Raw genomic sequence first — 26112 nt, 5'->3', positions numbered from 1 at the left:
CTCAACTCACCTTACTCATCTCTTGAAGCAAGTGTGGATGATGATTGATGTTGGTTGGTGAGTCGTTCACTGTCTCTTGACGCAAGTGTGGATGATGATTGATGTTGGTTGGTGAGTCGTTCACTGTCTCTTGAATCAAGTGTGGATGGTGATTGATGTTGGTTGGTGAGTCGTTCACTGTCTCTTGAAGACCAGTAGGACTCCCAGAAGACCGAAACCATCACCCTGCATTCGGAGGAGGAGACGTGAGATGTTTCCACTATTTTGACTTTTGTTTAGTCTCTGGCTGAGAGTGAGTGGTTACCCCAAGACGCCTCCATGGTCACAGAAGTTCAACAAAATTAGTCTGCTTCAAAACGACGTAAAGTCGTATGAGAGATGAACCTTGTGCGTCAGAAGCCTTGGGACCCAGCGTTATGGAGCCTTTGTCGTGCCCAGTTCATGATTCAGAATGTTCTCAACTCCCTCATTAAAGATGCCAGCTGTATTGGCTATGTGACGTGTGGGGAGTCGTTGAACATCCATAATCAAATCATGGATTTTATCAAAATTTTCATTAGTGGTGGCAGTTGAAGATTTTTTTTCACCGTCATGAACTCCGCTGCCCACCTCTTAACAGTTGCAAAGGAAGGAGCATCATCCCCCAGATGACACCATGTATGCATGGTTGGCTGTTGGAGTTAGCTCTTTCGGTTAGAGATACTTGACGACAGCCATTTTTGCCCATTTTCGTCCGTAAGTCACTTTGATTCCATCAGAAATATGCCAAGGGCAATGAAATGATAATAGGGCTTTCTTACTCAGTAAATACACCTTTATCTATCTCAACTTCTCTACAGGCGGCTGCTATTGTTTTCATTTTCTAAACTGATAACTTTGTGGCATTCTATTCACTGTTCGAAGAGGAACAGTATATGTCATGTTATTCCATGCGTCTTTTAAATAAAGGGTTGTTCCTGGCTCCGTATATGTAAGTGTTGTGCCCTTCAACAAGACTAACGCCTAGTCTCTGAAAATATGTTATTTTGATAGAACCAAATAAAAATTCAAGAATGAGGCCCAGTGAGATGGGAGATTAAGAACCTTAACCTGGGTAAAATCTAGACTTGCTTTACTTTGGGCTAAAGCATTGCAGTAAGAGCTGGACGAAAGGGAAAATAATATGGTTCAGGGACTGTTGACCATCAACCAAAACATTGTTCTTAGATGCATGTTCACATGCACGTGTAAAGACAATCAACCATCGCATTTTTCCCAGCTGCATGTACACATGCATTTGTGGCGACAGTCAAGCATCGCATTGTTCCTGGTTACATAGACACATCCACGTGTATCGACAGTCAAGCATTGCATTGTTCATGGCTACATAGACACATCCACGTGTATCGACAGTCAGCATTGCATTGTTCATGGTTACATAGACACATCCACGTGTATCGACAGTCAAGCATTGCATTGTTCATGGCTACATAGACACATCCACGTGTATCGACAGTCAAGCATCGCATTTTTCATGGCTACATAGACACATCCACGTGTATCGGCAGTCAAGCATTGCATTGTTCATGGCTACATAGACACATCCACGTGTATCGACAGTCAAGCATCGCATTTTTCATGGCTACATAGACACATCCACGTGTATCGGCAGTCAAGCATTGCATTGTTCATGGCTACATAGACACATCCACGTGTATCGGCAGTCAAACATCGCATTTTTCATGGCTACATAGACACATCCACGTGTATCGGCAGTCAAGCATTGCATTGTTCATGGCTACATAGACACATCCACGTGTATCGACAGTCAAGCATCGCATTTTTCATGGTTACATAGACACATCCACGTGTATCGGCAGTCAAGCATTGCATTGTTCATGCCTACATAGACACATCCACGTGTATCGACAGTCAAGCATCGCATTTTTCATGGCTACATAGACATATCCACGTGTATCGACAGTCAAGCATCGCATTTTTCCTGGCTACATAGACATATCCACGTGTATCGACAGTCAAGCATCGCATCGTTCATGGCTACATAGACATATCCACGTGTATCGACAGTCAGCATTGCATTGTTCATGGCTACATAGACATATCCACGTGTATCGACAGTCAAGCATCGCATTTTTCCTGGCTACATAGACACATCCACGTGTATCGGCAGTCAAGCATTGCATTGTTCATGGCTACATAGACACATCCACGTGTATCGACAGTCAAGCATCGCATTTTTCATGGTTACATAGACACATCCACGTGTATCGACAGTCAAGCATCGCATCGTTCATGGCTACATAGACATATCCACGTGTATCGACAGTCAGCATTGCATTGTTCATGGCTACATAGACATATCCACGTGTATCGACAGTCAAGCATCGCATTTTTCATGGCTACATAGACATATCCACGTGTATCGACAGTCAAGCATCGCATCGTTCATGGCTACATAGACACATCCACGTGTATCGACAGTCAAGCATTGCATTGTTCATGGCTACATAGACACATCCACGTGTATCGACAGTCAAGCATTGCATTGTTCATGGCTACCTAGACACAGCACGTGTATCGACAGTCAAACATCGCATTGTTCTGGTTTACATATACAAAGCACGTGTTGACAAAGCGAGGGGGGCGGGTGCATACAGATATATAGACCGTATACAGCTAAAACCACCGACGAAGAGCGACACATAGCATTGCCCTGATAAACGTCCTTCACTGACCAGACACCGAACGGTGGAGGCCCAGCTGGCTCCTATATGTATACATACAAAGGGAACTCAGCACATTATAATTAACATTAGCCTCTACATTTCCAACAAAAAGCTCTGTCCCAACAATTATTTGACATTTTCTCATTGACATAAATGATCTAACGAGGTACATCCTGCTAACTGGGTGACCGGTGGCCAATTACTACTACACTGTCACTGTATTAGTCACTGTCCTTGAACAGGGTATTGCTCTGAAGTGGACGTGGGCGCTGGCTGGTTTCAGGTTTATAACTCTACACTCAACCCTCGAACTTATTCCTGTTTTACGTGGTGATGATAGGCGAATTATTTAACATAAGAAACCTCCCGATAGTGGGGCGGTTAAGGCTGGATAATAATTGTGCACTTTGGGTTAAAAGCACCAAATTTGGCACACTTATACATTGAAACATTCCGAACATTTCTGGATATGGATCCACCTCAGCAGCGCGACCTGGTGGTAGAAAATCCAAGATCGCCGCCAAAATGGTTTAAATCTCTTATGACGTCAAATTATATTCAATATATCATCATTATTTTGTCAATTTTAGTCATTTATATAAAATTAATTGAGTCAATGTTGTATCTAATTCAAATCTAATATGCAGCGCCCACTGGTGGCGAAGAAAATCCAAGATGGCCGCCAAAATGACTTAATCTTCAAAAAATGTCAAATGTTTGTCCACCATATCAGTATCATTTGCTCATTGCAATCATTTCAATCAAATATGGCTTCAAAACAATTCCAAGTAATGCTTTACTGAATTATAAGCTTTTGGTACTAAAATTCATTCATTTGAAACAAGATCTGTATTCCGTAAGGCAGATTTCGGGAATATATTGGACTGCATGAACTTGGTTAAAATTCGGTAACTGGACTTGGAATGTGATAACAATATTGGCCAAGCACCGAAACATGCCTTTTTGATTCTGAATCATTAAGGCTAACTAAACGAGCAACAGTTATCCACAGACGTGATTTAAGGTTGAAACAAACTTTCAGAGGGACATTTCCTTCTGACTGCCATAAACAGTATGTACCTGCCTCTTTGAAAGCTCTAGTCAGTATCTAATTTGTAGGACCAGGTATGAAAAAAAACAACGGTAAACTACAGTTATAACGAACTCAAAGGGACCATCATTTGAGTTCGTTGTAACCGTAGTTCGTATTCTTGTTTTTAAGATATGAATCCATTCCCAGATGAATGATTTTGGGGTGATCTAATATAAACTGGGTGGAACCTTTCTCAGAAGACCAGTTATATATTCATATGCCGAGAATAGATCATAGACAATACATATTAATTGAAACAATGTCATTTCAATGTTTCATCATATCAAAACTTATCCTTAGTCCAAAGATATCAAATGATATCTATATGTGCTGTAGAAATAGACAATTTCTGAAAACTAAAATCTATTGGAGGCCATCTTGGATTTTCGTCATCACCAGGGGGCGCTGCATACCAGATTTGAATTATATACAGGATTGTTGTGATTACTCCTAAATACATTACAATGATAATTTGTATAAATTGGCCAGATAACTATGATGTGTTGAGTACAGATTGATATCATTAGAGATTTCAGCTGGCGGCCATCTTGGATTTTCTACCACCAGGGGGCGCTGCAAACTATATTTGAATCATATACAGCTCTGCTGCAATTCATTCCGCATGCATTAGTATGGATATATGTATAAATGGATCTGATAAGTATGATATATTCCCATTTAGTGCTCTACACTAAATGCGTTTATTGAAATCCGCTCAACCATCTTCTTTACCATTTCCTGTTTATACTTTTCCCTTGTTTACACTATGACATCATTGTCCCGCCAGCTTCTTTCAGGTGACGTCACAACGTCTAACCCCGTAACTGGTGACGTCATCACTTGCTATCTTTTGCCTTTCGCTGCTCTTGGTTGCTGCGCTATCTATAGCGTTCACAGTTCAGTTTTATTCCCTCCCACCCACCCCTACCTTGCCTCTTGTCAATTCTCAAATGTCACTGTCCATTTGCATGTGTGGATTATATTATAATAATGTATGTTTCTTTCTTCAGAATAAACGTTTATGGCGAGCATAGTACTTGTGGGCACAATTAATGTATGATATATTTTACGTGTCATTCATATCACCAAATTTAAAGACTCCTGCTCTTCAGCGGGAACCTTCCATCCCTCTGCTCATCAGCGGTTGGGATTCCAACTTTTTGGCTTATTCAATTTCTGCCCGCTTTTCAACGGGACATGTATTATTTTCTTACCGCTATTGCTGCTGGCGAAACTGGTCGCCCATCGCTGCTGCTGCTGCTGCTGGCAACTCAAGTTGCCCATTTAACTACCTTTGCTTAAATACCCACAAGTACTGCCTCACCTAGACCTTTCATCAAATATATTCTTCTCTTATTTATTTGGCCTGCCCGGGCAACATGTCCTTTCAGGCCTTTCAGGCGGTGTGTGTTTCAATAATGAGTATATATTGATATCATTAGAGAGTTCAGCCATGCTGGCGGCCATCTTGGATTTTCTACCACCAGGCGGCTCTGCTGCGGTGGATCCATATCCAAAAATGTTTGGAATGGTTCAATGTATAAGTGTGCCAAGTTTGGTGCTTTTAACCCAAAGTGCACAATTTTAGCCTTAACCGCCCCACTACGATACGTAAGTTCAAAATGTCCGAGAATGCCCCACTGTTAAAACATGCCCAGTGCAACCAACAGTCTACAGATACGTGAGGTGGTGGTACTCAGTGATGACTCAACTACACAACACTACCACGTTATCAGGCACGTCGGCATGAGCAGTTAACACGTCATCATCGTCTGTCCAGAAGGCACACGTGACTCCCTCTTCAAATCAAATGGGCATGAAAATGCAACATTAAATTTAGAAAAGAGTAAAACGTAATTTATTAATTATTTCAATACGCGGACCCAGCGGAGGGGTGCCGGTGTGCACTACTCCGGTCCCCATCTAGTTGAGCATAGTTATCCTTATGACATACAAAAATATATTCACGTGAATCATTGAGTAACAAGTCTTTAACAAAAATTAATATAAATATAAATAAAAACAAAATTTGAAAGAGGCTGTGCACCCGCGTGGCGTTTGATTTCTGCACTCATTACCCCCAAAATACGTGTTCAGGTTCTGTGGTGTTATGTAAGAACCGGTCCCAGGCGTTTACAACAAGCGCACACTGACTTATGAAACGAAAGTAAGGAATAGTTGTCGGTATTTATATCAACAAACCTTGCTTTATCAAACACGCGGGGGTTAGCACAGGCTATCAGCTGGCGCTATAAATGGTTGGAGGAAGTCTTGTTGCTACTGACAACGCATCGCTGCACGTGACACCGATGCTGTGATTTGGCAAAACTCGGACAAGGATTTAAGACACTCTGTGAAAGTGCGTCAAACCGGATGGAAAGTGAATGTACACGTGACGCTTACGATTAGAGAGGCGCGCTAAACCACGATTGCTTTTACGTATATTCAGGAATTTTGTCAAGCTTGAAAACACTAAGCCAGTAAGGTAAGTAAGTTTACGTTAAATATGATACTGAGTTTCAATTTGTTTCTGATTGTACTTAACCATGCTCTCTGGGTTGACAATGTTCAAGGTACATACATATAGACGTTACACTTGACACTAACAGCGCATCGTGTAGTGTCAAATATATATATTCTGCTGTCAAGCCATAACGACCCGCGGGAGTTGTCACCAACACGATTCTACCTGAGCTCCTAACACATATAAAGCACTCGGTGTTCTCGGTGTACTGGTGATGTGTCCCGCCCTGTGAAACACGTGTACACTGGCCTGTTGCGTCCTGCCATTCGTGTCCCCTGTCCACGATGGAAAAACTGTTGAAACCTCGAGGACAGTCATCCAATATAGTGCGACCGCCTCCGTGGTCTAGTGGTAGAGCGTCTGCCCGGAGAGCGGAAGGTCCGGGGTTCGATGCCCGGCCGCGTCATACCAAAAGAGTGAGTGAGTGAGTATGATTTTACGCCGCTTTTAGCAATATTCCAGCAATATCACGGCGGGGGACACCAGAAATGGGCTTCACACATTGTATCCACATACCAAAAGACGTTAAAAGATGGTACTTGTTGTTACCCTGTCTGGCGCTCGGCATTAAGGGGTTAAAGCAAGGACAGGTCGGCTCGGAGTCAGTATACTGTGTCTGAGTGGGGTATTCATGTTAAACTGCGGCATGGTATCTCAGTGGGCTAACACTATAAATCAGCATCAGTCCGGTCTAGTACAAGCAGCCACACACACACCAGTGTATGCACGTCGCTATATAAGTGCAATAATCTTGGACGCGACGTTAAACCCAATTTCACCTCACCTCGCCTCCTCCAGTACAGACAATATTCCAGTCTGTCAGTGTGTACCTTGAAGACAGTCCTCCAGTATAATCAATATTCCAATCTGTCAGTGTGTACCTTGAAGACAGTCCTCCAGTATAGTCAACGTTCCAGTCAGTGTGTACCTTGAAGACAGTCCTCCAGTATAGTCAACATTCCAGTATGTCAGTGTGTACCTTGAAGACAGTCCTCCAGTATAGTCAATGTTCCAGTCAGTGTGTACCTTGAAGACAGTCCTCCGGTATAGTCAATATTCCAGTCTGTCAGTGTGTACCTTGAAGACAGTCCTCCAGTATAGTCAATATTCCAGTCAGTGTGTACCTTGAAGACAGTCCTCCAGTATAGTCAATATTCCAGTCTGTCAGTGTGTGCCTTGAAGACAGTCCTCCAGTATAGTCAATATTCCAGTCAGTGTGTACCTTGAAGACAGTCCTCCAGTATAGTCAATATTCCAATCTGTCAGTGTGTACCTTGAAGACAGTCCTCCAGTATAGTCAATATTCCAGTCTGTCAGTGTGTGCCTTGAAGACAGTCCTCGAGTAAAGTCAATATTCCAGTCTGTCAGTGTGTGCCTTGAAGACAGTCCTCCAGTATAGTCAATATTCCAGTCAGTGTGTACCTTGAAGACAGTCCTCCAGTATAGTCAATATTCCAGTCTGTCAGTGTGTGCCTTGAAGACAGTCCTCCAGTATAGTCAATATTCCAGTCAGTGTGTACCTTGAAGACAGTCCTCCAGTATAGTCAATATTCCAATCTGTCAGTGTGTACCTTGAAGACAGTCCTCCAGTATAGTCAATATTCCAGTCTGTCAGTGTGTGCCTTGAAGACAGTCCTCGAGTAAAGTCAATATTCCAGTCTGTCAGTGTGTGCCTTGAAGACAGTCCTCGAGTAAAGTCAATATTCCAATCTGTCAGTGTGTACCTTAAAGACAGTCCTCCAGTATAGTCAATATTCCAGTCTGTCAGTGTGTGCCTTAAAGACAGTCCTCCAGTAAAGTCAATATTCCAGTCTGTCAGCGTGTGCCTTGAAGACAGTCATCCAATATAGTCAATATTCCAGTCTGTCAGTGTGTGCCTTAAAGACAGTCATCCAGTAAAGTCAATATTCCAGTCTGTCAGCGTGTGCCTTGAAGACAGTCATCCAATATAGTCAATATTCCAGTCTGTCAGTGTGTGCCTTGAAGACAGTCCTATTTGTCAGGTAACCTAGTCTGTCAATATATGCCTCGAGAACAGCCATCATGTATGTTAAATGTCTGGCAGCGTATAGCCTGGGAATTTCGACGACAAACTAACCTAACATGGCACATAACATCGTCATTAGGGGAACCCACAACTCCCTCACTAAGAATAAACGCGCAACAAAGCCCCCTTGTCTGCGCAGTTTCTTTTAATTTTCGACTAAAAACGGGAGTCTATAGTATCTGCACATTCCAGTGTAATCTGCATGTGTTTGTTATTTGGCAGCACTGTGTGTCTGCAAAACCTACCTCACGACCAGGCCAGTGCTCCTGTACGTTCCCAGCAGGTGCTCTATATATGCCCCCTATAAGGTCTCCTATTTACTCCCTACAAGTGCTCCAATTTACTCCCTACAAGTTCTCCTATGTCCTCCCTACAGTTCTGTTTACTTCCTACAAGTTCACCTATGACCTCCCTGCAGTTCTGTTTATTCTCTACACGTTCTCCTATGTCCTCCCTACAGTTCTGTTTACTCCCTACAAGTTCTCCTATGTCCTCCCTGCAGTTCTGTTTATTCTCTACACGTTCTCCTATGTCCTCCCTACAGTTCTGTTTACTCCCTACAAGTTCTCCTATGTCCTCCCTACAGTTCTGTTTACTCCCTACAAGTTCTCCTATGTCCTCCCTACAGTTCTGTTTACTCCCTACAAGTTCTACTATGTCCTCCCTGCAGTTCTGTTTACTCCCTACAAGTTCTCCTATTTGTTTCCTACAGTTACTCCTATTTGTTCCCTACAGTTAATCCTATTTGTTCCCTACAGTTATTCCTATTCGTTCCCTACAGTTATTCCTATTCGTTCCCTACAGTTACTCCTATTCGTTCCCAACAGTTACTCCTATTCGTTCCCGACAGTTACTCCTCTTCGTTCCCTACAGTTACTCCTATTCGTTTCCAACAGTTACGCCTATTCGTTCCCAACAGTTACTCCTCTTCGTTCCCGACAGTTACTCCCCTTTGTTCACTACAGTTACTACTGTACGTTCCCGACAGTGACACCTATTCGCTCCAAACAGTTACACTTATTCGTTCCCTACAGTTACTCCTCTTCGTTCCCCACAGTTACTCCTATTCGTTCCAAACAGTTACTCCTATTCGTTCCCTACAGCTAACCCTTTTTGTTCCCGACAGTTACACCTATTCGTTTCCTACAGTTATACCTATTCGTTCAGTACAGTTACACCAATTTGTTTCCGACAGTTACTCCTATTCGTTGGCACTACTGGAGCCTATTCCGCTTTAGATCTGTCACGAACGGATTCAACTCTGTTGAACGAATTTACGTGATCGGACCACGATGGCTTGTACTCCTTTCCGTTCTAAAAAGAAGGCGGCTCTCTCGGTGTTTATGATAGCAGACATGATAGCCTGGTTACAGACACAAGTTATACAGCCATTAAGCCATTCCATGTATACACACTTCCAGTTGTGTGACATATCTACTTACCAGTGTGTCAATTACCCGAGCAACTATCGGGCGTGTTATTTGTGCAATCTCCGCATATACCTGCACACATGCCAGCAAACTCGGGTTTCATCCGCGTCTGTTGGGAGGGGAGATACTCCCAATGGGGCATAGAAATCAACTGATCTATTATATCCATTCTGCTGTATCGTTAGTTCTTCCCGTCTCAGGCAATAATAGCAGCGTGCACATTACAGTCCCCTCTCTATGTAGACGTCAATCAATGTCTTGGGCCACGGTGTCGTTGGAGTTATTAATATAACAGAAGAAACGCAAAACAAAACTAGACATCGATCAATCACATTTTATATACGTGTCTGTAAATAGAATCTATCGTCATTCCAAATACCAATTCAATTACAGAATAATTACTGTGTTTTAAAATAAGCTGCATGACCTGTTGTACATACCAGGACGCACGTGACAGTGATGACAGTGACGTGGGCGAGGCTGTAACTTGCCATCAGTAATGAGTCAGGCTTATCCAGCACCGGTACACTATGCACAGTTAACAAGCGTACAGTTGTATATGTCACAAATAATGACAATAGTGATACATATACATGCAGACAATCAGACACATTGAGATACAGACAATGGTACAGATAGCCGATGTATTCCTACTATGAAATGCTTTTGCCCCTTTTAAACCTTTCATGGCAAGCTTATAGGCCATTGTGTTGCTTATATGCCATCGTGTTGCTTTTAGGCCATTGTGTTACGTATAGGCTATTGTGTTGCTTATATGCCATTGTGTTGCTTATAGGCCATTGTCATGCTTATAGGCATTAAGGATTATTATTATTATTTACAGATTAAAATTAAAAATGCAGCAAAGAGGGTTTGGGTGATCCTGGCACAATCAGGCTGGTTAGGCACATCATCAGCCCAGGGCCCTTGCCCCCTCTACACGCAGCCCAGACAGAGAATGGGACTTCTTCCAGGAAGGGCTGCCTAGTCAAACCCACCCAGAACTTTTCCCTGAATGTGAAGATTCCCCAACACCGCAGCTTGTCAGAGAGGCTGCATTCCTGGTAGCAAACCCGGGTATTCTCCCAATGTCAGTCAGCAGATTGGGAGGTACCATACCTAAGGCACCGAGAACAATGGGGAGTCGGACAACTTGGTACTTGGGGTGCAAGCGTTACATCTCGAAAGCGAGGTCCGCATATTTGCCATGTTTCCTGTCAATCACATTAGTGTCAAAGGGGACAGAAGATTCAATGATATAAATGATTTCATTGGATTTATCAAAAATGACAAGATCGGGTTTGTTGGCCTGGATACGTCTGAGGCTGTAAATGGGCCTATTCCCAAGAATATGTATTTGTCTTTTTCCATGACGCCTACATATTCCGGGTCGTACCGTGGATGAACCTCTTTACATAATCTACATTTCATATTTACATTTTATGTAAAACCACACATTGGCGGTTTCGAGTCGGAAGTGACTGGTCCTGAGCAGCAAAGAGAAAGCCTTCTGTTTCACTTTTCAAGCCAGCCGACTTCATCCAAGCGAAGGACTATGCAGGGTTGCTGATCTTCTCAACACACTGCACATAAACTCGATGCAGTGGTCGTTCAGATTGCATCTCCTTCAAAAACTGAGTCTGGGCCGATTTGATATGGCACTTTGCTTGGTTGACACTCATTTCTGTAGCGTCCATCAGTACAGAACCATAGTATAGCATGTGTCCTTTTGGACGTCTTATTAATTTTTAGTCAATCTGTTAAATAAATGGACAGATTTCTGTGACAATTTGTAAAATGACTGCACTATTTGGACATTTTATGAATTGTCTGAGTGAATCATATTTTACACATTGACTGTACCATATACACGCTTACAAAGAAAAAGACTTGTGACAACGTCTGTCTCGCATCGAAGAACTTCCCAACCAAGACGTAGAACAACAATGATTCTGTTCAATGCTACAGCAAATGAGTGAAAACAAAATGCAAATATCGTAATTACAACCGACGAAAGTTATAATTTTAGGCAAGTACATTTTTTTAGGAATGTATCCGCTGATATCCACATAAAGGAACAATATTCTATACATCTGAAGCGGCACAAGGAACTTGTTCGATGCCACGTGTCTTTGTAACAATCAATTTTTTTTAAATATATATAGTGTTCGGGATATTATAACCCGTGTTCGTTTCTCAACTGATCACTAAGTTTGTTTGGGGATGTTTCACATAGGTGTCAAGTCTCATTTGGTCAGCTAAGATAGCACACGTGACAACTATTTTCATGATGTCCACGGTTGTTATAAAACGTCCATCGAGTTAGATAACAATGAGCAATCAATCAACGTATTATCGGTTAATCCTTTAAACAAAGTGTGTTGTTTTTACATCGGCACTTGACGCCATGATATGAGTGTATTCCGTCTGCTTCAGTAAACCTACACGTGTATTCCGTCTGCTTCAGTAAACCTACACGTGGAAACACTTACTGTTGACAAATCCACGGCGCAAGATGACAGTGATTAGTCAATCAACGTATTTTCTGTTGATCTTTTGATGGAGAGAACTATGGTGGCCGAGTGAGGACATCGCTTTCCCGCTCTATCGCTTTCTCGCTTTCTCGCGTTAAAGCAATATTCCCTCTTGGCCACTATAGGGGTCGCATGTGTTATGTGTGTCTATACGATAAAAAGTATATACGTAAAACAACACAAATGACTTGTTAAATCTGACCTCAGTGGGCGGAGGCTGAGGTGGGTTTTAATCATGAAAGAGAACTAAGATTTTTCCAGTCACATTTTAAATTATACATATGGAGGGAATGTTGAAAGTTTCTCACTATCTACTTAAACATAATTTAACAGGTGCTTTTATAACAATCCACGGATTTCTGCGTAAAAGAGGATTTCATTGATGGCCCAAAGGCCTAGTTATCAAAGCAAACAGCAAATAACACCGCTTATTAGCGCTGAGTAGAGCCTAAAAAGCAATAGTGTGTTCCTAAAATCAACACTTATGTGTTATCAATGTTTATTCGGCGGAGTAGATGTCATCAAACTGGAAGTCCTCACCACAGCAATGGTAACACTACCGGATGTATATTATGTAATTTCTAGTGTTTGAATGACATATTGTTCCAAGTAAATCGTAATGTGGAAATAGATAGTTGACTGGTTTTATATTCAAGTTGGTACTTCCGCTATTCAAAGTGTGCAGTTAAGGACGCCCGATTCTTTCATATGACTATCGTTAGTCATTAGAGAAAGCGATAGAGCGAGAAAGCGATATTTCCCATAATGCCGTACATTAAAACATTTTTTGCTGATATTCAGTGATCCATTCCTCACCGCTATTTTGCCTCTTATAATTAGATTTTTTCAACATCCTGTAGTAGATAAACATGTTACAAATACATACATGTACATGTTATCTCGTTCAGTTTGTATGTACGCACGTGCTTATTTTCTTGTAGTGTAGTAAATAAGCAAGATTCGCAGACAGAATAGCCCCCCCCCACACACACACACATTCTTCCATCAATCATCAATCTTAAAACTGAAACTTTAAAGGTTACACTACACTACGTCCAAAGAATTATTTTGACAGGCATCCGATTTGGAGTTGAAGCCGGATGTATTACGTCCGATTTCGGGATGACAATTATATTGATAAAGATGCATGTACATTATGCAGACAAAAGTTATACATGTAATGTACACAGTTATGTTTCCCTTACAAATACAGATCGATAAGATATATACGTGTCTCTGCCTTAAGTCACATATACGACTTTTGAGCGCGTCATTAACCCGTAACCTCATTCCTGGGACAATGACAATGAAATGCGTTGTAAAAACAACTCGTTTCTTATAATTCATATCGATCAAACTGTCTTCGGGGATTAAATTTAAGTGCTTGTAAAATGGAGTTTAACTTTCCCGCCAGGGGAGACAAGATATCCGATTATAGTATAGGCTCAAGCAGGAATATGCATATTTATGTAACGATTCTCTATATATTAACTATATGGTTAACAATTGTGCGTTCTAATGTGAATTGTGTATGTACACAGACAATGATTCAGACACACACAAACACACACACACATGATTTTGACAAAACTGTACTTAAGATATATACACAAAATATTACAATGATAGCTGATTTAACATATCGTATAGATAATCCTAGCAATGCACGTCCTATTGTTGTACGTTGTATGTCTCCATGTGTAGTTGACACAAGTACACAGTGGTTAAAGCGTTCGCTCGTCAAGCCGAAGACCCAGTTCGATTCCCGAAATGGGTACAATGTGTGAAGCCCATTTCTGGTGTTCCCCGCCGTATTATTGCTGGATTATTGTTAAAAGCGATTTAAAACCATACTCACCCACTCACAGCGGTGTTTATCAAATTACTATATGCGAGTACATATACTTGTTGATTTTCATAAGACAAGAAACACAATTCAAACTGATCATACATCAAATGTCACAAAGAATATATACGGACAATAGTAGGACACTCCGTAACATCATATACTACCGAAAACAACATTTAGAACACCCACAATTATAAGATGGTATTTTGCAATACAATCAGCCATGACTAATTAACCAAAGTCGTCTTAACTTCTTTTGAAAGGTATATATTTAGATTTTAACCTGATTTATTTAGAGCGTATTGCCCATGATCCGCCACGCGTGATGGTCACATAAAACTAAATAGGGCCAATCAATTACATTTTAAGCAAAACTCTGTGGATTGTTTTAAAATCACCTACGTCTGTACAGTTAAATTAGGTTTTAAGTAAATCGTGAGAAAAGTTCAACATTACCTCCCAATTGCAGCAGATAGCACACGCAGCCACTATACTGGTCAAGAGGGGATATTGCTTTACCGCGAGAAAGCGATGTCCCCTCTCGGCCACCATGGCAATGACGTTATTGTCTCTTGCACGACATCGCCGAGGTTGACCCTGCTTTGTCACGACCATGGTAATGTTTAAGCTAATTGTAAACAGTTTCGAGAAGGTTAACGTCAGAACGACCACATTTAGCAGAATCATTCTTTTTATCTTTAATAATCTGAGGGACAAAAGGAAGTATATACTGAGTTTACTTTTTATGATATTGAACATTGAAAGAACTGATGTTAAATTTAATTATGTCTATTTAGCCACCACTCATTCCTGTTTGTAAAAAGTCATCTGTATATTTCATGTAAAAATAAATTGGTTCAATGTAGACAGGGACAAGAAATTAATTAGCAACATGACAAATGTTGATATTTGGGCCTAAAAAGCAAAAGTATTGAGTATATCAGCAGTATTGTGTCATTGTTTTATTTTTGAAAGTTTTAAACCAAATTATTTTTTTAAAAAGCATCAAGAAGTATGAAGTGCTTACTAAGCACCAACACAGTTCATGTTTGGGATATAATATTGCTAACTAACTGAAAATCAAACATATGTTAGGATCAACTGGGCGGTAGAGTTTCATTAGCCCCCAGTTTACTTCTGTTTGCATTAAGCCCACGGGGTGTATTTCGGATAAGTTCCACTTTGTCCCTACTTTTTCTTCTGTGGGATGAGGTAATTTGGCGGCGAGAATTCAGAAAGATTTCCGCCAGTATCCCCCTCCAAAAGTTGTACATGTATGCATTGCCGCGCAATCCTTTTAGTAATATCTATTTTTGAGGGTTGATACGGGCGGAAGTCTTACCAAGAATTCCATAGCTTGTGTCGTTTCCTTAACACAGGCGTGTTTAGTGTTAGTCTTTTGTATAAGTAGGAATGGAAGAGTTAACTCCCCTTACATATTTCCCGCGCAATCGCATAAGATAACAAAGCGACCAACAATCTTATCTAGAGTAGCGGTGCCCTATGCTAGCGTGTGGGGATGTAGCTCAGATGGTAGAGCGCTCGCTTAGCATGCGAGAGGTACGGGGATCGATACCCCGCATCTCCAGATAGTTTTTACTTTTTTTTCCCCGTTACTTTTTTCTATTTATGGAAAAATAGATGTGGAAGTATGCGTTAAAAATAAGTCATCCCTAAGAATTGTATTTATGACTTCAGTTGTATGCCGGCCCCATACACTCCTTGCATTGTCACCACCATGACACTATAGAAGGTAATTGTCCACAGTTTCGAGTAGGTCAGTGTCAGGACGACCTCATTTATGATACAGAACAGTGAAGGAATTGCTCCTAAATTTGATTATGTCTATTGAGCCATCACTCTATCCTGCAACAGTGTGTAAAAAGTCATCTGTGGCGGGGTAATTTTAAATAAAAATAAATTGGTTCAATGAAGACTGGGGTAAGAAATTAATTTGCAACCACATGACCCCTACCATGTTTGAAATGTCGGAATTTGTGGCGAAAAATGCAAATTTATTGAAAAGAGATTAGGAAGTATGTGTCGAAAATAAGTCATGCCCAAGAATTGTATTTATGACTTTCATGTTGGCCCCATACAACCATTGAAAGTTTACATATCTTCTTGGAATCACTATTATGACAAAAATATACTTAGCATTAAAATAACACATGCTGATTCACTGAGACTGACGGTCGAAAACATCGATATCTGCTATGCATGGGACAGGAGACGCTTCGCCGGTCTCTGCTTGTACTGGTTAACTGTCTGTAGGAGGCAGCCGTGACTCTTGTCTTCAGGTCCCGCTATGTACCGGTTCACTGTCTGCAGGAGACAGTCATGACTCTTGTCTTCAGGTCCCGCTATGTACCGGTTCACTGTCTGCAGGAGACAGCCATGACTCTTGTCTTCAGGCCCCGCTATGTACCGGTTCACTGTCTGCAGGAGACAGTCATGACTCTTGTCTTCAGGTCCCGCTATGTACCGGTTCACTGTCTGCAGGAGACAGTCATGACTCTTGTCTTCAAGCCCCGCTATGTACCGGTTCACTGTCTGCAGGAGACAGTCATGACTCTTGTCATCAGGTCCCGCTATGTACCGGTTCACTGTCTGCAGGAGACAGTCATGACTCTTGTCTTCAAGCCCCGCTATGTACCGGTTCACTGTCTGCAGGAGACAGTCATGACTCTTGTCTTCAGGTCCCGCTATGTACCGGTTCACTGTCTGCAGGAGACAGTCATGACTCTTGTCTTCAAGCCCCGCTATGTACCGGTTCACTGTCTGCAGGAGACAGTCATGACTCTTGTCTTCAGGTCCCGCTATGTACCGGTTCACTGTCTGCAGGAGACAGTCATGACTCTTGTCTTCAAGCCCCGCTATGTACCGGTTCACTGTCTGCAGGAGACAGTCATGACCCTTGTCTTCAGGCCCCACTATGTACCGGTTCACTGTCTGCAGGAGACAGCCATGACTCTTGTCTTCAGGCCCCGCTATGTACCGGTTCACTGTCTGCAGGAGACAGCCGTGACTCTTGTCTTCAGATCCCGCTATGTACCGGTTCACTGTCTTGCAGGAGACAGTCATGACCCTTGTCTTCAGGCCCCGCTATGTACCGGTTCACTGTCTTGCAGGAGACAGCCGTGACTCTTGTCTTCAGGTCCCGCTATGTACCGGTTCACTGTCTGCAGGACACAGCCATGACTCTTGTCTTCAGGCCCCGCTATGTACCGGTTCACTGTCTTGCAGGAGACAGACGTGACTCTTGTCTTCAGGCCCCTGCTATGTACCGGTTCACTGTCTGCAGGAGACAGCCATGACTCTTGTCTTCAGGCCCCGCTATGTACCGGTTCACTGTCTGCAGGAGACAGTCATGACTCTTGTCTTCAGGTCCCGCTATGTACCGGTTCACTGTCTGCAGGAGACAGTCATGACTCTTGTCTTCAAGCCCCGCTATGTACCGGTTCACTGTCTGCAGGAGACAGTCATGACTCTTGTCTTCAGGTCCCGCTATGTACCGGTTCACTGTCTGCAGGAGACAGTCATGACTCTTGTCTTCAAGCCCCGCTATGTACCGGTTCACTGTCTTGCAGGAGACAGTCATGACTCTTGTCTTCAGGTCCCGCTATGTACCGGTTCACTGTCTGCAGGAGACAGCCATGACTCTTGTCTTCAGGCCCCGCTATGTACCGGTTCACTGTCTGCAGGAGACAGTCATGACTCTTGTCTTCAGGCCCCGGTATGTACCGGTTCACTGTCTGCAGGAGACAGTCGTGACTCTTGTCTTCAGGCCCCGCTATGTACCGGTTCACTGTCTTGCAGGAGACAGTCATGACTCTTGCCCCAGGCCCAGCTATGCACCGGTTCACTGTCTGCAGGAGACAGCCATGACTCTTCTCTTCAGGCCCCTCTATGTACCGGTTCACTGTCTGCAGGAGACAGCCGTGACTCTTGTCTTCAGGTCCCGCTATGTACCGGTTCACTGTCTGCAGGAGACAGCCGTGACTCTTGCCCCATGCCCAGCTATGTACCGGTTCACTGTCTTGCAGGAGACAGCCGTGACTCTTGTCTTCAAGCCCCGCTATGTACCGGTTCACTGTCTGCAGGAGACAGTCATGACTCTTGTCTTCAGGCCCCGCTATGTACCGGTTCACTGTCTGCAGGAGACAGTCATGACCCTTGTCTTCAGGCCCCGCTATGTACCGGTTCACTGTCTGCAGAAGTCTGACTCAGTGACTGAAAGTGGCGTGTGCACACTTTATCTTCGGAAACTTATCCACACGTCATTTGTTCGTCCATGAAGTCAGGACATGGCATGTCAACTAATGAATTTCAACACAACAAACACTACATCAAGCATGTTATACATTTGTACCTGAACGGAAGAGTCCGAGGGTTTGATATAGTTGTCTCCCCTGTCCCGCATCTCTCCCGCTATTGTTCTCAACTGAGATATATGACGGGCATGCTTGGCTGTCACATAACGCCGAATCACCGAATACATTATTTCATTATATGGATTCATCATAATTTATATATTTTAGTATTCTGTCCTGGGTCAGTTTTCTGACAAAACATGTTGGTATTTTGCTTACAAAGTGACGTACAAATGTGTTTAGTGAGAAGACTAATCCCACACACGATAACATGACCTGTGCCTGCGCGCGTGCATGTGTGTACGGTCGTGCGTCTTTATGTGTGCGTGCATCGGTGTGTATGGTCCTGCATGTATGTGCGTATTCGTGCGTGCGTGTGTGTGCTTTCTTGTGTGCATATATGTGCATGTTCATAATTACTTTTGTGTGTGTGTGTGAGAGAGAGAGAGAGAGAGTGTGTGTGAGTGAGAGAGTGAGTGAGTGAGTTGTAACCGTTCCATGGATTTAGTTTTCAGAGGACTCAGTACTTGCGACTATCTGGAAAAAAACACATGCAACATTATATTTGTCAAAACCTTACAGCAGGGATCGATATCGATGGTATCTTAGACATATATCATCGTTAGGTCAATAGCATATGTAGATATTGGAATTTGGGAATATATGAAACTAGAAGAAGATGATGCTTCTGTTTTCACAGATGTATTCATGACAACTTGTGTGTGATAGACTGAAAGCCGACAGGCATGTAATCCAAGCCAGGGACTGAGTGAGAGAATGTTGTACAACACAGTCAGCAACATCCCAACCATATCACGGAAGTCTGTAAATACTGGTAATCCAGTCTGGACCAGGCAAACCAATTAAAACGAGCAACGACCCCATCAAAGACCCAGGATCAGCCCTGCCCCAGAGCCTGATCAGCCGGTCCAAGCAACTCACGCGACAAGCCATGGAGAACTCTGGACTAGTGTGTCTCCTAGTCCATGGACCATATCACTTTCCCTGCGGCCGGCCTCCCCTTTAATACAACATCACTAAATAAATGAAGCAAGTCTCGATTTTCCTCAGATTCGGAATCTCGCATATCCCTGGGACCCCTTTTCGATTTAGATGGAGTTATTTGTTTCTATCAAACTTTTATTCAGAGACAACCCCAGACACATGTTTTCAGAGACAAAGCGTTAGTCGAACTGTGGCTCTATTCTAACCCTGGTCCCCGGGTTATCAAAGCAGTTTCACGGACCATGAAGTATATATATGAAGCCAGTTACCGTTTTAACCAGGGTACTGTGAAGGATACAACACGTCCTGCAAACATTGTAGGGTGCGCTTGATTTGTTGAACACGGGTTTAATGTTGTAATATGTACACAGCATCCCCAACATGGGTACTCTTACATCACCCAGACGATACAAGAAGACATTTGGCCGTCATCCGAGGAGGGTTGGAATGTGGGTCGAGGAGCCATACAGACACATCAATGACAGACTGTCTGATGAAGATGATAAAGACATGGTCTACCCACAACTAACACAGAGTTCGACATCAACAAGGATTACTGATAAGCTGAGCCACATGACACAGGCCCAGCATACGGCGACATCCATGTGTTTAGGTGGGTCTATCTATGAGGGGTATTCCACTTCATAGATTGACTATACGTACACAAGTCTCTCATGCAATGATTATTACTTTAAATCCTAATTTCTAAATTATATAAACAATAAGAACACGTTGTCCCCATAGCAGACTGGCGTACTATCCGTTGATCTGGACTTGCCTATTAGAAGAGTATAATTACGACACATCCAAGGACTTATCTTCCAGGACAGCCGCGGAGCAAGGCTATAGATTAATTATCTTACACAAACAAAAATTAAAGTGTTGAAGATTTACATGTAAAACAGGATGGAATGAAGTATGTACAGTGAACATATTGTATCAACTCGCAATCAATGTCACGTTTCCGTTCACGTGATAATTATGTTTGATGTTCGATTTGTACAGTTGTAATTGAGTGTGAATATGTTTGTGAGTGATGTCTCTATGTGACTAGTGTCTCCTTGTGATGTCTCCATGTGACTAGCGTCTCCATGTGATGTCTCCATGTGACTAGAGTCTCCGTGTGATGTCTCCATGTGACTAGAGTCTCCGTGTGATGTCTCCATGTGACTAGAGTCTCCATGTGACTAGCGTCTCCATGTGACTAGAGTCTCCATGTGACTAGAGTCTCCGTGTGACTAGAGTCTCCATGTGATGTCTCCATGTGACTAGAGTCTCCGTGTGATGTCTCCGTGTGATGTCTCCATGTGACTAGAGTCTCCGTGTGATGTCTCCATGTGACTAGAGTCTCCGTGTGATGTCTCCATGTGACTAGAGTCTCCGTGTGATGTCTCCGTGTGACTTGTGTCTCCATGTGACTAGAGTCTCCTTGTGATGTCTCCATGTGACTAGAGTCTCCGTGTGATGTCTCCGTGTGACTTGTGTCTCCATGTGACTAGTGTCTCCGTGTGATTAGTGTCTCCATGTGACTAGCGTCTCCATGTGACTAGTGTCTCCGTGTGACTTGTGTCTCTATGTGACTAGTGTCTCCGTGTGATTAGTGTCTCCATGTGACTAGCGTCTCCATGTGACTAGTGTCTCCGTGTGACTTGTGTCTCTATGTGACTAGTGTCTCCGTGTGATGTCTCCATGTGACTAGTGTCTCCATGTGATGTCTCCATGCAACCATAACCTGTTTCAGGCAGCCGGTACTGTTTCAGCGGTATTGTAGGTATTGTACTAGCTTCACCTGGCGATCTGTTACCAATCAGCCAGGGTGTGGGTAGTATAACAACACACACTGTCAGTGTATGGTTCGACACAGTAAGCTAGGACACACGTTGTTACCACTCAGCAGTCACGATCTTTCGACATAACTTGGGACATAATCTTACCACAGGCCCCAACCTTGAACATCCATGTGAAAAGTTATCTTCCTTTAGGCTGCAGTAAGTTAAACGAGATGGGCAGTACATATAGCTGTGTCAAATGACATTCCGTGATGGGCAGTACATATAGCTGTGTCAGATCACATTCCGTGGGGGGCAGTACATATAGCTGTGTCAAATCACATTCCGTGGGGGGCAGTACATATAGCTGTGTCAGATCACATTCCGTGATGGGCAGTACATATAGCTGTGTCAGATCACATTCCGTGGGGGGCAGTACATATACCTGTGTCAGATCACATTCCGTGGGGGGCAGTACATATAGCTGTGTCAGATCACATTCCGTGAGGGGCAGTACATATAGCTGTATCAAATCACATTCCGTGGGGGGCAGTACATATAGCTGTGTCAGATCACATTCCGAGATGGGCAGTACATATAGCTGTGTCAGATCACATTCCGAGATGGGCAGTACATATAGCTGTGTCAGATCACATTCCGAGATGGGCAGTACATATAGCTGTGTCAGATCACATTCCGAGATGGGCAGTACATATAGCTGTGTCAGATCACATTCCGTGGGGGGCAGTACATATAGCTGTGTCAGATCACATTCCGAGATGGGCAGTACATATAGCTGTGTCAGATCACATTCCGAGATGGGCAGTACATATAGCTGTGTCAGATCACATTCCGTGATGGGCAGTACATATAGCTGTGTCAAATCACATTCCGTGGGGGGCAGTACATATAGCTGTGTCAGATTACATTCCGAGATGGGCAGTACATATAGCTGTGTCAGATCACATTCCGTGGGGGGCAGTACATATAGCTGTGTCAAATCACATTCCGTGGGGGGCAGTACATATAGCTGTGTCAGATCACATTCCGTGATGGGCAGTACATATAGCTGTGTCAGATCACATTCCGTGGGGGGCAGTACATATAGCTGTGTCAGATCACATTCCGAGATGGGCAGTACATATAGCTGTGTCAGATCACATTCCGAGATGGGCAGTACATATAGCTGTGTCAGATCACATTCCGAGATGGGCAGTACATATAGCTGTGTCAGATCACATTCCGTGATGGGCAGTACATATAGCTGTGTCAAATCACATTCCGTGGGGGGCAGTACATATAGCTGTGTCAGATCACATTCCGAGATGGGCAGTACATATAGCTGTGTCAGATCACATTCCGAGATGGGCAGTACATATAGCTGTGTCAGATCACATTCCGTGATGGGCAGTACATATAGCTGTGTCAAATCACATTCCGTGGGGGGCAGTACATATAGCTGTGTCAAATCACATTCCGTGGGGGGGGCAGTACATATAGCTGTGTCAGATCACATTCCGTGATGGGCAGTACATATAGCTGTGTCAGATCACATTCCGTGGGGGTCAGTACATATAGCTGTGTCAGATCACATTCCGAGATGGGCAGTACATATAGCTGTGTCAGATCACATTCCGAGATGGGCAGTACATATAGCTGTGTCAGATCACATTCCGTGATGGGCAGTACATATAGCTGTGTCAAATCACATTCCGTGGGGGGGGGGGGGGGGGGGGGGGGGCAGTACATATAGCTGTGTCAGATCACATTCCGAGATGGGCAGTACATATAGCTGTGTCAGATCACATTCCGAGATGGGCAGTACATATAGCTGTGTCAGATCACATTCCGTGATGGGCAGTACATATAGCTGTGTCAAATCACATTCCGTGGGGTCAGTACATATAGCTGTGTCAGATCACATTCCGTGGGGGGCAGTACATATAGCTGTGTCAGATCACATTCCGTGGGGGGCAGTACATATAGCTGTGTCAGATCACATTCCGTGAGGGGCAGTTGGGGCGGGTAGCCTAGTGGTTAAAGCGTTTGCTCGTCACACTGAAGACTTGGATTCGATTCCCGACATGGGTACATTATGTGAAGCATATTTCTGGTGTCCCTGTCGTGATATTGCTAAAAGTGCCGTAAAACCATACTCATTCACTCACTCATTCCGTGAGTCATGTCCCACATCCTGCCCTTATGCATTCCCACGTTCGTGATATTGCTGAAAAATTGCTAATAAGCGGCCTAAAACCCAACTCACTCACTCACTCATGTATGCCAATGTTGTCCGCGCTGCATCAATTATGTGTCTGTCCAGCTGCTGATGTAATGTACATGCAAAGGGACTATATCATCGTGAGGTTCTGCATCTACCCCCGTCAAATCGTAGCGACATGCTTTAATCAGTAGAATCAGGACGAAGTGTTTACTTTCAGTGACAATTGGCAGACTATGCCTGTATCTAGAAGCATGTTGTGTTGTAATTTAACTGTCTGCTGATCAGTATCTGTGGTCATGAGGTATCTCGAGGTCCTCATCCAGTGCTGAGCAGGACACAAAGCAGTAGCATATACCTACCTACAAACATATCTGGTGTCTAGCCAGTACAAGGGGGACGAAGCATCGCATACAGATTTGACTGTGTTCCGTGAAAAACCTAAGGTCTGGTAAGAACTGACCGCTGACAAATGGACAGTGACAGGCTGTAAAATAGGACAGAGCTATGCGATAGATGAGAGCTAAGGCATGGGGTATTAGCTGACTTGGTTTTCACAAACTTCCTGCGATTTTCATAGAGGATATATTGCTGTGTAACCTGCACGACAGCTTCGAGAGGCATGGCTCCCCTCCACGGGTCAGAGGTCAGCCAATATGACTGTGTCGCGGCAGTGGGGTTTCCCCATACAGGCAGCTGTTGCCGCCCAAAGCGAGACGAGCTATACAGCAGGGGAAATCCGTGTTCATTTCACACCGAGCCGAAGCCTTGAAGGAGGTTCTGAACGAAGTGATATCAACAAGCAGTCAATACAAGCCTTACGCGTTTAACAGTCAATGATCGGCACCAGCAAGGCCATGCCAGAGGGTGTAGCGGAGGAGAGGCGTCAGATACTGGACTCGCCTCGACCCCCTCGCTCCAACGGGGCACACACGAATGAGGTAAGTTGCTATTTACATCGTGCGTGAAGCTGCAGCACGTGCAGTATGTTGTTATCGTGTCTGTAGGGAGTTAACGGCCTGTTAAACTTATAAGACTATGTTATCACATTGGAACGGGGATCTAAGTTTTTTTTGTCCGTTGTTATAATGAAGTTTCCTCAACTAGAGATCGATATTCTCGTCCTTCAGTAGATTAGATGGCGTATGGGGGGGGGGGGGGAGTCACGAAGCCGTCTTGTAGACACTTAGCCAGCCCACGGTGTTGACAGTTGGAGATTTATCACCTGGGGATGACAAGTCGATCCCACCTTATTATGTCATGGAAGTAACCGAGGCCTCTCCGTCTGAGGCAGGCTACATCGCGGTAGTGGTGGTGGAAGGGGAAGGGAAGGGGGGCGAGAGAGGTAGTGTGACATCTAAACGCTGATGCATTGTAGAGATCATCGCAGTAGAGTGACGTCATTTCAGCGGTACCATTTATTCTCATTAAGTGTATTAATAGTACCAAGTAACGGACTTGCAGCTCTGTGTCCAGCAGACCGCGAACTTGCGTGTGACCTACACGTGAAGCTGGCCGAGCTAATGTGGTAACTGACGTGATTGTCAGGTCGTACACGTCTGTCCGCTCATCGGTCATCTTGTCCATCGCGTCTTCCATACTGCACCACTAATGTTATCAGGACAGAGTCACTGTCTGCTGGTCACTGGTAGAACGTGTTCTTTCATTGTGCATACACTGAAGTTAACCACATCATATTGACGTAGCCAGACTGACATGCCATGTGTTGCGATTAGCTAGGTTTATAATGCTATTAAGTCTGGAGTGTGCAGTCAGTGCTCTCATTCACCCGCTTGCTGTGCAACAACACATCTGACTCGTGATTGAGGGAATATGAGCGGACGACTGGGGTCGCTTTCTCAGTTATTGCATTCACGTTCCATGAGGAAACGTCCATATTGACCTACTTGGCAACTGGGGAATATTATAGCATGGCTGTGTTGTCGCACAGACCCTGCTCTGAAAGTGAAACTAGGTGAAAGTAAGTGATAATTAAATATTTCCTTGTCCCCGGCTGTCCTGTGAGGACCCCACCAACATGTAGTCTAGGGTATACACCTGACAACCACATCCCTCCACAACCACTGCATCCGAGACTAACATCTAGTCTCTGAAATGAACATATCGTACAGAAAAAACAGTTGTTCAATTATCTTAATAAAAATACAATAAAAGGAGACTCTCTTCATGTTCAGATACTGCAGTAATCTAGACTTGCCAAACATTATAGACTTGCATGTACTGTATTTGATATATTTGTATCAGGGTCTGAAAGAGAGACTAACTGCACCCGACAACCACTTGATACAAGCCTGCCGCCTTATACCCGCACTAACTGCGAGCCACACGTTACTCCAATACACTGGTACCACTTAACACCACCTCTCTGGTACCACTTAACACCACCTCACTGGTACCACTTAACACCACCTCTCTGCAACAGCGATGTACCTCGAGCACAGCCACAACACGCACCGACTATAACACCACCTGGTGTCAACTGAAAGTAGCTCTGATGTGTCTGGCATGTGTGTGTGGGAT

The 26112-nt window shown here is 43.7% G+C and overlaps 1 protein-coding gene and 1 non-coding gene across 4 annotated transcripts in view; both read left to right on the top strand.

Moving 5' to 3' along the window:
• Positions 1 to 6157: 6157 nt before the first annotated feature.
• The window catches only part of LOC124142941 (DNA damage-regulated autophagy modulator protein 1-like), a 76473-nt gene continuing 56518 nt past the window's right edge, over positions 6158 to 26112 (top strand). The window contains exon 1 of one of the 3 annotated variants that reach the window (XM_046511705.2): positions 6158 to 6304. Coding sequence is in view for 2 of the 3 variants with exons in the window: in XM_046511700.2 (XP_046367656.2) it covers positions 24408 to 24512 (105 nt within the window). In the remaining variant the exon portion in view is untranslated. Of the gene's footprint in view, positions 6305 to 24241; positions 24513 to 26112 lie in introns of those variants that run through there. The other 2 variants (XM_046511700.2, XM_046511701.2) reach the window with 2 other exon arrangements.
• Positions 15719 to 15791, top strand: Trnaa-agc. The gene has a single exon. It is a non-coding gene; the product is annotated as a tRNA-Ala (tRNA).

Source organism: Haliotis rufescens, unplaced genomic scaffold, assembly GCF_023055435.1.
Source record: "Haliotis rufescens isolate VD_foot unplaced genomic scaffold, xgHalRufe1.0.p SCAF_6, whole genome shotgun sequence".
Lineage (NCBI taxonomy): Eukaryota > Metazoa > Mollusca > Gastropoda > Lepetellida > Haliotidae > Haliotis > Haliotis rufescens.
Note: the sequence above shows the minus strand (reverse complement) of the source record. Positions and strands in the feature narration are given on the sequence as shown.